Genomic DNA, 16,385 nt, shown 5'->3' with positions numbered 1-16,385 from the left:
AACTCAAGAGCTGTAGGCACACCCTGAAACTTACCTGTGCAACTTGGTAACAGTGCAGAGTACTGTATCTAATTTTGACGGGAGACCCCAAACTGGATATAACTTAATTTGCTATAATATAACATCCAAACCATCTCGTCTCAGATTAAAAGCACGACCTTAAGACTCATTTATCCAGCAAATAAACATCTAGGATTGCTCTTGCAATTGGTCAGTTAGTGCAGTGATGCCATGGACCCCCTGTGCCCTTCCCAAATCTGCTCCAGAGAATTGGAGGAACTCCAAAAACAGATTTAGGGTGTGTGTGTGGGGGAACAGGGCAGTGAGTCTTTGAATTAATGGAAATACTTCATGGAATACTTCCCAGGGGACCCTGCCTGTGGAATACTAAGTTAGCTCACACAGCACCAAATTTGATGTCAATCCCATGCCAGGTGACAACTTGTTATTTTGCTATTTAAAATTTGTAAATTGTCCTTGAAATGTATTAATATAAACAAACAATATGATCTAAGGTATTTAATTTGCTATGGAGCCCCTTACAGTGGCATAACCATACAGACACAAATCTAAAATAGGCAATAATTAGCAACTAGAATATTAATACTCAGACCTAAGAAAAATAAGCTTATTGACCTGATAAACCAAGGATGCCTCCTTGGTAAGGCTGGAATAAGCCACCTTGTGTGCTCTTACTGTGACATATTTCTTTTATGTTCAAGGTATACTGCACTGGGCTACCTCTGTCCCTTCTTTCAAATCCCTTCTCAAACCTCAGTCCTCATTCCCAACCTTTAAGCACATGGAACTGCATTTGCTTGCATCATTTTCTCCCTCCCTTTGTCTTTCCTCCCTCCCCTCTATGGTCTTCCCTCCCATTGTCTATTTTAAGCTCCTTGAAGGTAGGGATTTGCCTATTTTGCCCATGTAACTGTAAGGTGCCATGTATGGTGATGGCACTGGATGCATGTATAGATGTCATATTCATAGAGGATCCACTGGCTATACAAATATATGATGGTTTTTTATATCTCTGCAGCACTTCTTAAATGTTCTTAGTGAGTTACAGTTGTAAAATTTGATTTTAAAAATGTCTGACAGAATGAGGTTTAAGGGAAAAGTCAAAGGTCTGCTTTCACCCTAGAGAGTAGACCCAGTTCATGCTGACGTCTGCAAGTGAGAGAAGTCTGTGCATATATATGCTGGAATTCTAGCTCCTAGAGGGTTCCACTTAAAACATAACCCATATTTCAAGGAATCTCAATTAATTTGTTTACAAAATGTTGCAACCAAAGAAAGACATGGGAGCCTCAACATTTAATGACTAAATTTAAAGTAAAAGGTTAAGAACAGTACTTCATGTGTATATATGAGCAAAATAACAGTTTTATTTTGATTTATGGAAGTAGAAGGGCTTTTGCAATCCCATGTTCTCTAGAAGTTCAAAATGAACATACTGTTATAATCCAAAACTGAAATAATGAAAAGCCAGACATCAAGATCCTGTAAGTTCTGGAAACACTCCATCGACATGGCTGCTGAGCCACTGCTACTGTTCTCAAAGGAGTCGATGATGCCAGGGAACAGCAGAAGTCCCATTGAAAGAAAAAAGGCTACACAGCAACAATGCTTGGTAAATTGCACCTTCTGCCCAGTGGCTCTCAAGATATAAAATTATCTGATTAACACAGGCATTTGAAACAAATTAAATTGTTGTTCACCTTTGCTGCCCAGGGTAACGGTTAGGAGAGTACATGCTTGGGTCACTGTTTGAAGGCACCATGTTGCTTTGACCCATACTGCCTTCAGGACCCAGCCCATGATCCGACCTAAAAATGACAAAGGAAACCTCATGCTGTAAAAAGCACTTATTCTCTCAATTTGCTAAAGAAATACCATATTTTTCGCTCTATAAGACGCACCAGACCACAAGACACACCTAGTTTTTGGAGGGGGAAAACAAGAAAAAAAATATTCTGAATCTCCGAAGCCAGAACAGCAAGAGGGATCGCTGCGCAGTGAAAGCAGCAATCCCTCTTGCTGTTCTGGCTTCTGGGATAGCTGCGCAGCCTGCATTCGCTCCATAAGACGCACACACATTTCCCCTTACTTTTTAGGAGGGAAAAAGTGAGTCTTATAGAGCAAAAAATACAGTAATTAAAAAATTAAGGCATAGCCGGTTTGGGCTGTCAGGGACTCAAAGTGTCATTGAGACCACTGCAGTTTATTTCTTCAAGGAATAAATGTATGGCACCTATTTTATGCTGCTCTTGATTATGAAATTCAGCCTACTGAAACCTGAAACATGGAAACAGCTACACATAACTGGGAGGGGGGAGGGACAAATGACATGCCACTTACAGTTCTGTGACTTCTATTCCTAACAGTAAAAAAAATATCACAAAACAACTTAGTTTGAAAAAATTCAAGATGTTCTGAAATTAGCTTAATTTTAGTTTGGCCATCAAACACTGGATGTTTTGAGAATATTTGGTAGAGATTATTTCTAGTAATTAGAGTTTCATGTTGCAGATTCACATTTTTTAAAAAATATATATTGTGTGTGTGTGTATAGGCAAATTTGTTATTTAGCTCTTTAGTGCAGTTGTGGGACAAAACACTTCTAACCGGTAAAATATATTTTCCTCTGCACTGATCCTTTCTGTTGGTATCCAGAGCTTATAATAGAATCATAGACCTGTAGAATTGGGAGGGATCCTGAAGGTCATCTAATCCAACCCCATCCAATGAAGGAATCTCCACTACTAGCTTTTTCAAAAGTCTTTATTAATATAATTAAGAAATAATCCATTCTAGCTACTGAACCAATGACAATGGGATTATAGTTATAACCACATTACAGGAGCAGTGCCTCTCAAAGACAGCGGCAGGAAGCTAAATTACTGGGACATGGAGCAAAACATAGTCTGTATGCTTTGTTTTTATTGAAAAGAAGAAAAAGGGGCTTCTTTGTTTTTTGTTTTACTAGTGCTGTGCCAAATTCACTGCAAATGTCACTATTTTGAAGAGAGAGAAAAAAGGTTTGCAAAAACCCCTGTACCTTCCATTCTTTCATGCATTTTGCCATATTTGTACCGAGCCATTGTTCCCCTCCCCAAACTATTTGAGTGCAATTATGATGATGATGGTTATTATTTTACCTAAAAAGACTTTTGTGCTTGATCCCAAGCAATCACCATCATATAGACAATCAGACCTGGCTACGTGGTGATATCACTTAGGGCAAAGAAAGCTCTCCAACTGACCTGACTCTAAATAGCTGGAGGGGATTGCACAAGTAACCATGCTGACACTCTCTGTCTTGCTCTGCTGTTCATTTCTCTGGCTGCCAAGGTAAGACTTTTATTCCAATTACATGTAGTTGAGCTTGTTGGGTCAGAATGTAGATGAGGCTATGCATCCTACTGAAAGTAGTGCTGTGTACATGGCAGAGATCGAAGTTTGGATATACACTGGATTACTTTCAACGGGACATGTAGTCAGGCATTTTGCCCCATTAGTCAACAATGCTTTGGCAATGGGGACCTGCTCCCTCTTTCTGACACCCACCTCCTCATGAACATTTTTACACCTTTTTGCAAAGGAGTCTGCAAAATCACCCAACAGAGTAGAGTGCAGTTTGTCAGGGTTAAAATGTTCATTAAGAGCAAACACACTTCAGCTCAGTTATGATAACGCCACTCCAAATAAGAATTCAAATATACCCAACAACATACCTAAATTTCCTTATGCAGCCACACCCCTCACTTACTGATTCCTTGTAGGGGGGGGGAGAGGACAGACTCAGTTTTTACTAATGATTTTACTCTAATTGATTCAGGAGATTGCTACATTACAGATGGGGAGCTTGTGGCCCTGTAAAAGTTTTTTGGGGTGCAACTGGGTATAGTCCAACATTACCTGGAGGGCCATGGGTTTCCCATGCCTGGCCTAGATGGTGTGAAGTCATCAGTATAGAACGCCATTGTAAGGGAGGAGCAAAAAAGACAGAGTCACTCACCTCCGGTCATAACCACTTCCATAGGCAAACTGCTGGCGCTGGCCCATGCCCATATTGGACATTGCCCCTGAGGGAGTCTGGTTGTACATTTCTTGCATTCCACTGTTGGGCATCTGTCCAGGGGTCATGAAGGGTTCACTGTTTCCAGGCACTGCAAGCAGAGAAGAAAACAGGTGTGCACCTGAAATTAATTGGTGTTTACTCCCAAATAGATGTGCGTAGACTGTAACCTAGCAGTGCGTTTTTAAAACTTTGCTGACAATCCTTTCCCCTTTTATAGAAATATCCTTCCGTCTAAACCACACCAAACCCTGAAAGAGCACCTATAGTTTATGAAATGTAATAAAAAGCAGAGATCAGTGAGAACAGTATCATACAGGGTTTTCCCCTTCACATCTCTGGGATGCAAAGGTAACAAATCACCTAAATTCACACACACGTACACATAAGGTAGCTAGGAAACAGAATATACCTTTTCTCATCCCACCAAAAGGGTCCTTATTCGGTTCATAGGGCATTCTTCCCATCATATCTGGCATATTCATAGACTGCTGATAAGGTGCATTTGGGGTCATGGAGTTTCGCTTTGGGAATGTCGAATCACTTACATCTGAAAAGGGATCATGCACACTAATGGAACTATTTCTAAAGAGACAGAGGAAAAGAAAGCATTAATGTCATGGAAACAGAAACACACATTGTGATACCTTATTAGATGGTGAGCCATGTAGTTCAGTGAGTTAAATTGCTCTAAAAAACTCCATCGGTTTTACACTTTTACCATTTTACTTTGACAGCCCACTTTCAAAACCCAGTTTCAAAAACATTCTAGGGTTTCATATAGTAAACTGCCCTGTGATCCTCAGATGATGGGTGCTACAGAAATTTAATAAGAATAATAATAATGTGGCAGCGGGGGACAGACACACACACACACACACACACACACACACACACACACACACACACCTTTTCATAAGTGTCCTGAAGCAATGCAAGTGATATGAGTTCCAGAGTAAAAGACTCAGCCTGCAAACTCACATGTAAGATGAAACTAGCTAGTCTCAAGACACAGCCTGGAGAAACCTTCTGTATTTTGACTTCAGCAATGAGTGCAAATCTCAAGACAAAGCCTGAACACTCAATGGGTGGGTGTGTGTGTGTGTGTGTGTGTGTGTGTGTGTGTGACCATTATAAGAAGCTTCTTCCCACTTTGCACTGAGTCCATGCAATTCATGATAGCACCCTCTTTCATGGCTGGACAGTGGGGTCAGGATCAAACATGGTGGGGCAAGGGATTATGGAGTTTAGATTCCCATGGCATGCAATCATGTCATAGATACCAATGAGATTTCCACAACAACAATACATTGAATTTTGAGCCACAAGAAAACATTCCTGAAAGAATGACACAGTGGTACCTCGGGTTACATATGCTTCAGGTTACATACACTTCAGGTTACAGACTCCGCTAACCCAAAAATAGTACCTCGGGTTAAGAACTTTGCTTCAGGATGAGAACAGAAATCGTGCTCCGGTGGCGCGGCAGCAGCAGGAGGCCCCATTAGCTAAAGTGGTGCTTCAGGTTAAGAACAGTTTCAGGTTAAGAACAGACCTCCGGAACGAATTAAGTACTTAACCCGAGGTACCACTGTACAGCACAAAGTCCAGACAGGCTCTAAGAAAGGGGAAAGAAAATATACTACCTGTTGCCCTGCAGAGGTGTCATTTGTCCATGAGGTGTAGATGCTGGTGTTGGAGGCTTGAGGTCACCTGGTACTTCAGTCATGGAATTGCTACCAGTTGACTGAGGTGTCTGTGGACCTTGAAGGGAACCCGAATTTGCTGGAAGATTCAAACCAGGAGAATAAATATTAGGCATTTGGTTAAATAAGTAACTATGAAACCAAGAGGGGGAGACAGAGAGCAAGTGCCCATCAATATTTTGTTTTCTCTGAATATACCTGGTGCCTGAGATGTTTTATATTACTAAATTCCTGTCTTTTGTGTATCTAAGAGATGAGTCTACTGCTTAAGCCAAGATGGTTGGGATTCAGGATGGTGGTTGAACACACCTCTAAATAATAGGTCACATTCCCTATGTCTAATCCTCTCACTGGATCACTAGATGCCTCACAAGAAACAATTAAATTGAGAGAATGCTGATCCTCCCTCATCCTACCCCAGACACCAACAAAAAAGGCAGAACTAATCTTCTGATTAGATGACTGTTCCAAGGACCATGTCATCTCAAGTGACGCATGTGGAAGAAAAGTTCCCATTTTAATAAAGCTTAGACATGAGATGCCTTCTGCAAAGCTAGTGATCCTAATGCCTCATTATGTGTAGAACCCCAAATTATTTTATAGTAGCCTATAAATATGGGAACTGACAGATTCCTGGTATCTTGAGATTATAGAATTATCCTTAGATGAATATAATAGTGTCTAAATCAGTTCTATAAATAGGTGCTATTTGAATCTTTGGGGCTTGTCCTGTCCATTTACTGCTTCCTGAAATACTGGAACCATTAGCAATGGCTATTTCTGAATCAACAAATACAAAACAAAAAAAAAAAAAGCTGAGAATTCATAAACTGTTGACTAGAAAATATCAAATACTCATCTCACACTATATTTCAACCTTTCCTCAACTCATTAAGCATCAATTTTGCTTAGCCGTACCTTAATTCTAACTAAATTCAGTCTAAGAAACAAAAGCTAATTGTTTGTAGAACATACTTGTAACATTTACAGGAGGCATGAATATACTCTGTTTTGGGGGCAAAATAATGATCTCTCTCACAGTGTCTAGTCATATAAATATGTCTGACATAAAAAGAGAAAGGAAAACAAGATACCCAACTGTGAATTTGTAGGCTAGGTTTCTACCTGCTGGTTGTTGTTTTTGAAACTACTAGCTATAATAAACAGCTGAAAAATGTGGCATGCAGTGGAAGCCATAGGCCTGAGCCTCAACTGTGAAACAGAAGAGCCAGTTCTAAGGGCCTGAGTGTATTTCAAAGGATTTTGAAGTATTGCTTTCCAATACTTAATTTTTTTACTGATAATCTGTCTAGTCTGGAGAGGTTCAGGTCAGGCAACAACTTTACTGTGATGATGATGATGGGGTTCTTTTGGGTGGGTGGGTGGGTGGGAACTTATCCAAATAAACAAGGTCCATCAGGGTCTGTGGAAGAAGTTTTGATGAGCATCAGGAGGACTAGAGCTCCCCCCATTATGTTTCTAATTTGTTGCACAGAACTAATACATCAAAGAGTGATCTTGGAGGTCATGGTGGAACTCAGGTGCACAACAGGTCTACAGCTTTGTTAGTCAATGACCCCTGAATTATTGCTAAGGCAGACTGAGGGAAGTCATCGGTGTATTAGTATTAATATTTGTTAGTCGGTTGTCTCACATTGATCCGAAGTAACTTATTCTATACGCCACTACCACTTTTTGTGACATTAAAATATGTAATCAACACTTTTAAAACCAAAAATTACTTTTAAAGTAGCACTGGGGGGCAGTTTTAATTACAAATTGTTAAACTCCCTGCCTTTCCTTCTCCCAACTTCCCACCTATCCACTCTAAGCCATTAAGATACAGAGTCCCTAACCAGAACCAAGTGCTTTTAAAGGGATGGGTAGTCAGAGGAACATTCTCAACCCTGGCTCTACCAGAAGTAATGCCGGTGCAGAAATGACAGGAAAATCCATAGTGACACTCCAGAAAAGGACGTCCACCTCACATCCAAAATGTACCCTTACTGCAATCCCACATTTCCCTCTCAGAGAGGGGCTAGGGCCTTCAAACCCAATTAATGGAGTATCTGGTGTAACTCAAGTTGATTTCTACAGGATATAGCATTCATGCGTCCCCTCCTGCTGTCTGTGCATGCATGGATGTGCATGCACAAATGCACCTAGCTGCTCTCAACACACTAGGATCTTTCCAAATGCTTAACCCCCCCCCCCGGTTGGGCAATTGGAGCCCTGTGGAATCTCAGAACCAAGGGGAAGAGAAGCAGTGTCCCTGCACCACACTCTGGGTTCTGTTTGTCAGGAACAAGCAAAGCCAATTGAATATTGTGCTCCTAATGTCTATCCCTTCAAGACAAAACAGGCTAAGAACTTTAGAAAAGCCCTGCTGCATCTAAACAATGGCTCTGATCTCACCCAGTGGCCACCCAGATTCCTATGGCAAACCTGCGTGCAGGAAGAGTACAAAACAATGTTTTCCACTTGTGCTTCCCAGCAATTTGTATTCAGAGACACACTGTCCCCAATACTGGAGGTAATACCCAGCCACCATGGCTAGTACCCACTGATAGGCTTATCCTTTATGGTTTTGTCTAATCCCCTTTCAAAGTCAACAGGTTGGTGGCAGTTACATCTTTGTGGGGCTGTGGATGTCATTGTTTAACATGTTGCTGCTCATCATACATGACTACCTGTAAGATCTAGGCCTGACTGGATACCCATAAACATGTGCAGGTGGGGGGGGGGGAGATGTGACAAGGAATTAAGGGCTGAAAAGGAAGAAAAGACTGTGCTGAATCTGTCTTTTTTAAAAAAGCAAGCAATTCTTTTTAAGTAATAAAAATCAGACGGAAGGTGACCTGAATCAAACTTAGCTACATCACCCAAAGGACAGGAGCAGGCCGAAAAGCGAGTAACAAATTCTGAATGTGGATCCTGTAATACGTCCAAAGCTTGGGATCAACTCTTTATGGCTAGGAGTGCAATGTGGAAAGGACCGTCACCGTGCAATGAGCAGCAGATGCACCACAGCAGCGCTTGGTGAGTTGCTAGAATAGTTTCAGACATCTTTTTCATTTGCCATTCGCACCTAATCATACTATCCAGTTAATAATAAAAAGGAGAGGGGAGGGAGAGAATGAAACCTCTTCTACTTGCCAGCAGTCTCCTGGCTATTCCCCCTCCCCCCCAAAAAAAAATTCAGGCTGGAAATGGGGGGGAAATGACTATAACCTCTTGGAACTTCATTAATAAGAGGCCTAACATGCTCTCTAGGATATCCCTACCTTTTGCCAGAAGCTACAAATGTATACTCTAAAGTAAACAATGGAAAGGTTACTGAAGGTTAAGTACATTCACATACTTCAGTCTTAACAGCCAGACGCCACGCTGGGAACATAATTTACACAGCATGAACTCAGTGCCCTAATTCTGACAAGGGTGGGGGAAGCGGTGGGAGGTTTTGCAGGATGCATCACATGTCCACAGTGAATGGAGGTCAATCAAAGGGCACCTTTGTTTATAACCCAGACCCCTCTCTCGTTTATCTTCCGCTGGGGATTCCCTGGTTGGCTGCATGACAGATTTTGTGACATCACCTGTCAGCTAATAATAGAAATTCAGTCAGCCACCTGCCAGCAAAGATAGATGGGTTTTTGGTTACAGACTTACTAATTAAATGACTGGCTTACACCCGCCTCCCCTCTCCTCCCTCCTCCTTGTGTTGCATCTCAGCTGCCAAGGAAACCCAGGGAGCAGCTCCTCAGTGCTCCCGGTTGTAGCAGAGTCTCAAACTTTTACGGATTTGCTATAATGAGCCCTCTGCTAACATCACAGAGGCAGGAGTCTTTGAAGTATTTGGCTCAGTTCTCTCTGACTATCTGGTGAAACAGAAAAACAACCAACAGATCCACATATCAGCCAAGGATGGGGCCAAATGAACCCCGCAGCATGCAGGGATGTGTGCAAAAGCTCATACCTTGGGGCAACACCTTGGCATGTTCCCTTCTGATAGGATTTATTGAGTAGGAGTGAATGGCGTTTCGTGAATCGCAGCAGATGCTGCACACATGCATTCAGATGGTAATGATTGGGTCAGAAATATTCTAACACAGCACTGCACACCACTTTCAAACAAGTTAGGATTGTTAGGATCAGAGCCTTAAAATGAGGGCATCTTGGCTGATCCTGGAGAAGAGTGACTAGTGGGGTGCCACAGGGTTCTGTCTTGGGCCCGGTCTTATTCAACATCTTTATCAACGACTTGGATGATGGACTCAAGGGCATCCTGATCAAATTTGCAGATGACACCAAACTGGGAGGGGTGGCTAACACCCCAGAGGACAGGATCACACTTCAAAATGACCTTGACAGATTAGAGAACTGGGCAAAAACAAACAAGATGAATTTTAACAGGGAGAAATGTAAAGTATTGCACTTGGGCAAAAAAAATGAGAGGCACAAATACAAGATGGGTGACACCTGGCTTGAGAGCAGTACATGTGAAAAGGATCTAGGAGTCTTGGTTGACCACAAACTTGACCACAAACAGTGTGACGCGGCAGCTAAAAAAGCCAATGCAATTCTGGGCTGCATCAATAGGAGTATAGCATCTAGATCAAGGGAAGTAATAGTGCCACTGTATTCTGCTCTGGTCAGACCACACCTGGAGTACTGTGTCCAGTTCTGGGCACCACAATTCAAGAAGGACACTGACAAACTGGAACGGGTCCAGAGGAGGGCAACCAAAATGGTAAAAGGCCTGGAAACGATGCCTTATGAGGAACGGCTAAGGGAGCTGGGCATGTTTAGCCTGGAGAAGAGGAGGTTAAGGGGTGATATGATAGCCATGTTCAAATATATAAAAGGATGTCACATAGAGGAGGGAGAAAGGTTGTTTTCTGCTGCTCCAGAGAAGCGGACACGGAGCAATGGATCCAAACTACAAGAAAGAAGATTCCACCTAAACATTAGGAAGAACTTCCTGACAGTAAGAGCTGTTCGACAGTGGAATTTGCTGCCAAGGAGTGTGGTAGAGTCTCCTACTTTGGAGGTCTTTAAGCAGAGGCTTGAGAACCATATGTCAGGAGTGCTCTGATGGTGTTTCCTGCTTGGCAGGGGGTTGGACTCGATGGCCCTTGTGGTCTCTTCCAACTCTATGATTCTATGATTCTATGATTCTATGATTCTATGGACACGGAGCAATGGATCCAAACTACAAGAAAGAAGATTCCACCTAAACATTAGGAAGAACTTCCTGACAGTAAGAGCTGTTTGACAGTGGAATTTGCTGCCAAGGAGTGTGGTGGAGTCTCCTACTTTGGAGGTCTTTAAGCAGAGGCTTGACAACCATATGTCAGGAGTGCTCTGATGGTGTTTCCTGCTTGGCAGGGGGTTGGACTCGATGGCCCTTGTGGTCTCTTCCAACTCTATGATTCTATGATTCTATGATTCTATGATTCTATGAGAAAGTCTGCACTCCACTGAATAAGATTCTCTGTCTTGCTCTCTAAGTGTAGCAGTCCAATTCCTCCTGACAAATTGGTGAACAACATAAAAGCCACAGGGAGAAAAAACAACCCAGAAAACATTGGCTAGAAACTTCTTTTATGTCAAGTGGCAGAATAAGCACTTGTAAAGCATGCACAAGCATGCAACGTGTATTAAAGTACTATGTATACATGGTTGCATTTGCTGTGGGTGGCATGATATTGCCCTTTCCCCCCCTTTTTTGAGGGAGAAGGACGTGCCTTTACTCCTGAGATACTACAATGATATTTGGCACACATATTCAGGATAACATTCTACATTTTAAATTAGAACCACAGTTCAACTCCCTCACCTGTTTGCTGCAAATATATCAGAATTTATTTCCATTTAAAATGGGAATACAGTCATACCTTGGGTTACAGACACTTCAGGTTGCGTTTTTTTGGGTTACGGACCCGCCGAAACCCAGAAGTACCGGAACGGGTTACTTCTGGGGGTTGTGTATGCGCAGAAGTGCTAAATCGCGCTTTGCGAATGCGTAGAAGCGCTGAATCGCAACCCGTGCATGCGCAAACGCACCTCTGTGGGTTGTGAACGCTGTGGGTTGCGAACGTGCATCCCGCACGGATCAGGTTAACAACCCGAGCGTCCACTGTATATGATGTGATGTACTCAATATTGTAATGAAAAATAAATAAATCTAATTATTTTTAAAAATAATTTATTAGCACGCTCATGGCAAAGAGTCATTTGTCCATATTCTTAATATAATGAAACATATGAAAGCTAGCATGCATATTTAGAACACCTTTCTAATTTTCAAGTTGAATTATTAGCATCCTTTTTCAAAGAGCCCAGGACAGCTGTAAAATAGTGTGCTGGCATTTCACTCTTAAATACTGTAAAAATGAAACATACAATGTACATTGTAAGACACTATTATTTGGCTGAAGTTAGACCCCAAAACCACTTTCAGTGGAACAGGGGTGGGGGGAGAAGATTCAAAACACAGTGCAAACTAGTATCAAAAGTGAGACATTTCAAACACTAGTACTGTATTTAAAATGAAATTTAATTATATCTTAAATACAGCCAGTGAAGTGGCTAGGAGGAAACTGGAGAGCATAATTTAGTCTCATATATAAATTCCCTTTCCTACTTTCAGCAGATGCTGATGAGAAATCTGTTTGGCAATTGACTTTGTACTAGTAAAACACAGTTCAAAGGAGTGAAAGCAGAAACACTGACAGGACTGTTTCCTGTTTTTAGTCGTATATTATTCTGCTCCGAAGCCACAGCAAGTTTATCTAGCCCAACTTGCAACATGAGTTGTTTTGTGTGGTTTACAGTGCCAATGGGTTCATAAACTGTTTGAAAAGAACAAATGCTGGCAATTAGGAGACCAGTCCTTATTGCATTTTGCAGAATCTATACCTCAGCAGGATTTCATGTGCTAAAGATCTTTCATCTAGAAGAGTCTTTCTTGGTGTAGACCCATTTTACATTTCCCTCTTCCACAGTAAACAAAACACACCTTCCTTTTCAAGTCCCTAAGCTCTGGGAGTTTTCGGGGTGTGTGGGAAGAAGTTTCCATTTTGACCAAAAACAAGTTCTTTGAACTAAGTACAGTGCTGTTGATGATATATTTTGTACTTGAAATCTGTCAGTTTCATGCCAGTAAGAGGGTATAGAGGTGTAAAGAGTGGTGATAAGAGGTAAAGAGAGGTTCAGTTGCACAGGGGTGGGGTGGGGAATCCTAACACTAATTCTTCTTGTTGTACGTTTGTGGGTGTCAGACCCATTCTAACCCCTGGACACAGCAAATGTTAAAATATAAGGGTAGCTTCCTGTGCTGAGGCAACCACATGGGTGATGGGCCACTGGAACAAAGGAAATGTGATAGGCCCTAAAGAGAACAGAGGAAAGGGGGTTCTGTGCCAGTCAGCAAATGGATGGGCTCCCTCCTCTACCTTTTAGATAGTGAGAAGCAAAAAGTCCGAGGGCAGTTTGCTGTGATGTGACTAAGAGGAAAAAGCTGCAGGCTGGAAAGGCAGAGAGAAAGCCATGGCTCATTTCTGCTTGAATCCAAGATTGTGGCAATTGGAGACACAATACTGTTGTTGGTGTGGTGATGCTGTGAACCCCTCCATCGTAGGCTCAGGTTGTATATATGTGTACATAAACCATATATCATTGAGACACCACAGTCTCCGCTGTGCCACATTTCCAGAAGGAAACAAGAACCCTGGGTAGGAACCTGGAATCTCACACCACTTGGAGATAGGGATGGCATGCAACTGTATCTTTTTACTTTGGTTTTCTGTCTTTCGAGAGGGTTTATATGTTGCAATAAAAGGACACTAAATTGCTATGAAAGTTTCCTAATTTTTGTGAAGGAAAAATAATACTTCTCGTCATAGCTGGAAATGAATTTTCCTACCATAATGCGCACCACATAAAAAAATGGACAAGAAGGTATATTTGAAGGTATTTATGAATGGATATACGATCCCATACCAAAAAAGGCAAAATTGCTCTAGTTCAAAATATGTTGTTGCCAGTGTTTTAATTAATTTAGGAAAAGAATAAACAACACTGGAACAAAAAATCTTAGGACACTTAAGACTTAGTTTTATTATGGCATATGCTCTTATGGGCTTCAGCCCACTTCAATAAATGAACGAAACGTTACCCTCAATTGGCAGACGCACATACATGCAAACACACATGCATGGGCACAGAGGAAAAATGGTTTTTTTAAAGCAGTGGTCATGTAATATAAGGGGTTGCAGTAGGTCTGTGACATTCCTATACAGAGCCCAGATGTATATATGATAAGAACAGTATACCCCATTCATAACAGCAGCCACTGTGATAATACTATCTTTTTACTGTAATTTAACAACTGTAGTGGGAAAGAAATCCAGAATACTGATTAAGCCCAAATTGAATAGAATCTACTTTACTGATAACATTTTGGTCCAGCAGTTTCACACTGGAGCCTCTGCTTTAAGTCTTTTTTGTTGAAGGATGTTAACTTTGACGATGCTGAGAGGTCAGCAGTGTAGTGACATGGGAAAATGAAATGTTCTCCTACTGGTTTCTGAATGTTGAGATTTTTGTTGTCAGATTTGTGTCCAGTTTCTCTTGTGTAGAAACTGACCTCTTAGTTCTAAACAGGCCACAAAAGGGAATTGTGGCAGGTGTACACACACACACACACACACACACACACACACACACACAAACACACTGTTAGAATTCCTGTTCCATAATTGCAGTCATGGGATTTTTGTCTTTCACATGACATGGTATGTTTTGACTCCACAGAGTGGGAAGTAACGAAGACAGAATGTTTGTGTTACTGTGTTCCGTGAAGTGGGACTATTGTCCTTTGTCCTTTTTCTCTTTGCTGTCTGATGCTAGAGAGAGAGAGAGCCATGTGCTCTGTGTGTTTATATGTAAATAAAGTAGATTAGCCAAAATGCTGAGTTGCTGAGGTCTGTCACGCATGATGCACAAACTCTGCAGATCCCTAAGTGTGCCAGTGTCGGTTGGCATCGGTCAATGTGATGTTCGGGCTGAAGAAAGCTTATGAAGCTCCAGAACAACCGACCAGGAGGGAGGGAACATACCAGTTGGGCATGTGTCTCTGGCAGGGCCCTACTCGAATGTAGGCTGAACTCCTGACACACACACCTCACATATAAATAATACTGGAGAATGAGTAGATAAGAGCCACTGATCATATGGGCTGTTGTTTTTAATACTATCATCTGGGGGGGAAACCTGGGGACCGAGCTCCTGTGTCAAGCTATCTGTTGCTAAACCTGGCCTCTGCATTTCTTGTAACTGTAAATAATATATCCTGAGACATTAGCAAACAACTTCTACAGTGCCAAACAGAAGCTAGCACTAGTCCTCAAAGAAAAAAACCAAGGGCTGATGCCTCTGCCACCCATCTGTGCTCTTGGTCTCTTTGTTCCTTGCCCATGTGATCTCTACCATCACAACCCTCTCACTTCCTTCTGCATCCACTAACTGCTCCCATTCCTGATTCCTCCCTGTCTTTCAACTCATCTCCCTCAATATCCTTTCCTCATTGTTCTGACATATTCATTACTGAAGCAACCATTGTTCCGCCTTCCCTCAGCCCTCTATTGCTTCTTCTTCTTTTCTGCCAGCTCTCATTCACTTTCTCTGCCTTCCCCTGCTGCTTTCTCTCTCAAACTTCAACCTACTGTACATTTTTGTTCCAGGGTCTTCCCCTCCTCTAAAGTGCAATCTTTGTTGCCTATCACCACCAAAAATGTCACCATGTTCTGTACAAATGATGAAGTGTAGGTGAACACACAACGTATTTCTGCAAATGTCAATATGAAAGCATATAGGTTATATAGGTTGCTGAAGATTAACAGAGTGGCTTGATAAATTCCATAGGAATATCCCAATCAAACAGAGGCTCTGGAGGTCTAGAGCAAAAAGTAACTACGTCTCCTTTACACTTTAAGAAAAAATGACCAATGTTCCTGCAGTTCTTCTGCTTACCAGGAGATGGCGGCTGAATCTTAGGTTGTTTCTTGGTATCTCCTGTGCTGAAGACTTCTGGAGGGGGCTCCTCCCCTCGTTCAATCTTGCATTCAAAGGCAAACAGGTACTGGATATATTGTTTTTTCAGGGAGCTGGCTGCGCTGCTTGAAGTGCCAACATTCAGGTTGGTTGCCAGCTCACGCCACTTCTTATTTTTATTAACCTAGCATAAATAAATAGCAGAATCAGTGGATTGAAACCAAGTGGACTGATGAAAGCCAGGAGACATTTTAAAAAACACAGCACTTAATGCCTTGGTTTGTTTGTTTTATTTGCCTCTTTTAACTAATGCTCATTACTCCCACACTCATTTGTAACACACAAACAGCATTTACACTTATAAAACCATTAAAGAACCTGTTGATAGCTATACAAAACACAGTATCTTCTGCCAGGCATCCCTTCTCTACTCTTTACACTTTGGGGAGGGCTGGGGCTTGTAATGTGCAGTTAGCCAATCTATCTTCCAACTAATATGTACTTATTTGTTCGCTCTGGCACTCAAACAAGCATGCAGACTC

General features: G+C 41.8%; 1 protein-coding gene across 18 annotated transcripts in view; it reads right to left on the bottom strand.

The window, feature by feature from the left end:
* The window catches only part of ARID1B (AT-rich interaction domain 1B), a 357,120-nt gene that overhangs the window by 12,063 nt on the left and 328,672 nt on the right, over positions 1-16,385 (bottom strand). For 11 of the 18 annotated variants that reach the window (XM_083496337.1, XM_083496351.1, XM_083496347.1 and 8 more), the window contains 5 exons: positions 15,823-16,027; positions 5,728-5,866; positions 4,494-4,666; positions 4,022-4,172; positions 1,722-1,829 (listed from right to left, as the gene is read on the bottom strand). In XM_083496337.1, coding sequence (XP_083352463.1) covers positions 1,722-1,829; positions 4,022-4,172; positions 4,494-4,666; positions 5,728-5,866; positions 15,823-16,027 — 776 coding nt within the window. The remainder of the gene's footprint in view (positions 1-1,721; positions 1,830-4,021; positions 4,173-4,493; positions 4,667-5,727; positions 5,867-15,822; positions 16,028-16,385) is intronic. The other 7 variants (XM_083496349.1, XM_083496354.1, XM_083496340.1 and 4 more) reach the window with 1 other exon arrangement.

Source organism: Podarcis liolepis, assembly GCF_965112155.1.
Source record: "Podarcis liolepis genome assembly, chromosome: 3".
Classification (NCBI taxonomy): Eukaryota; Metazoa; Chordata; class Lepidosauria; order Squamata; family Lacertidae; genus Podarcis; species Podarcis liolepis.
Note: the sequence above shows the minus strand (reverse complement) of the source record. Positions and strands in the feature narration are given on the sequence as shown.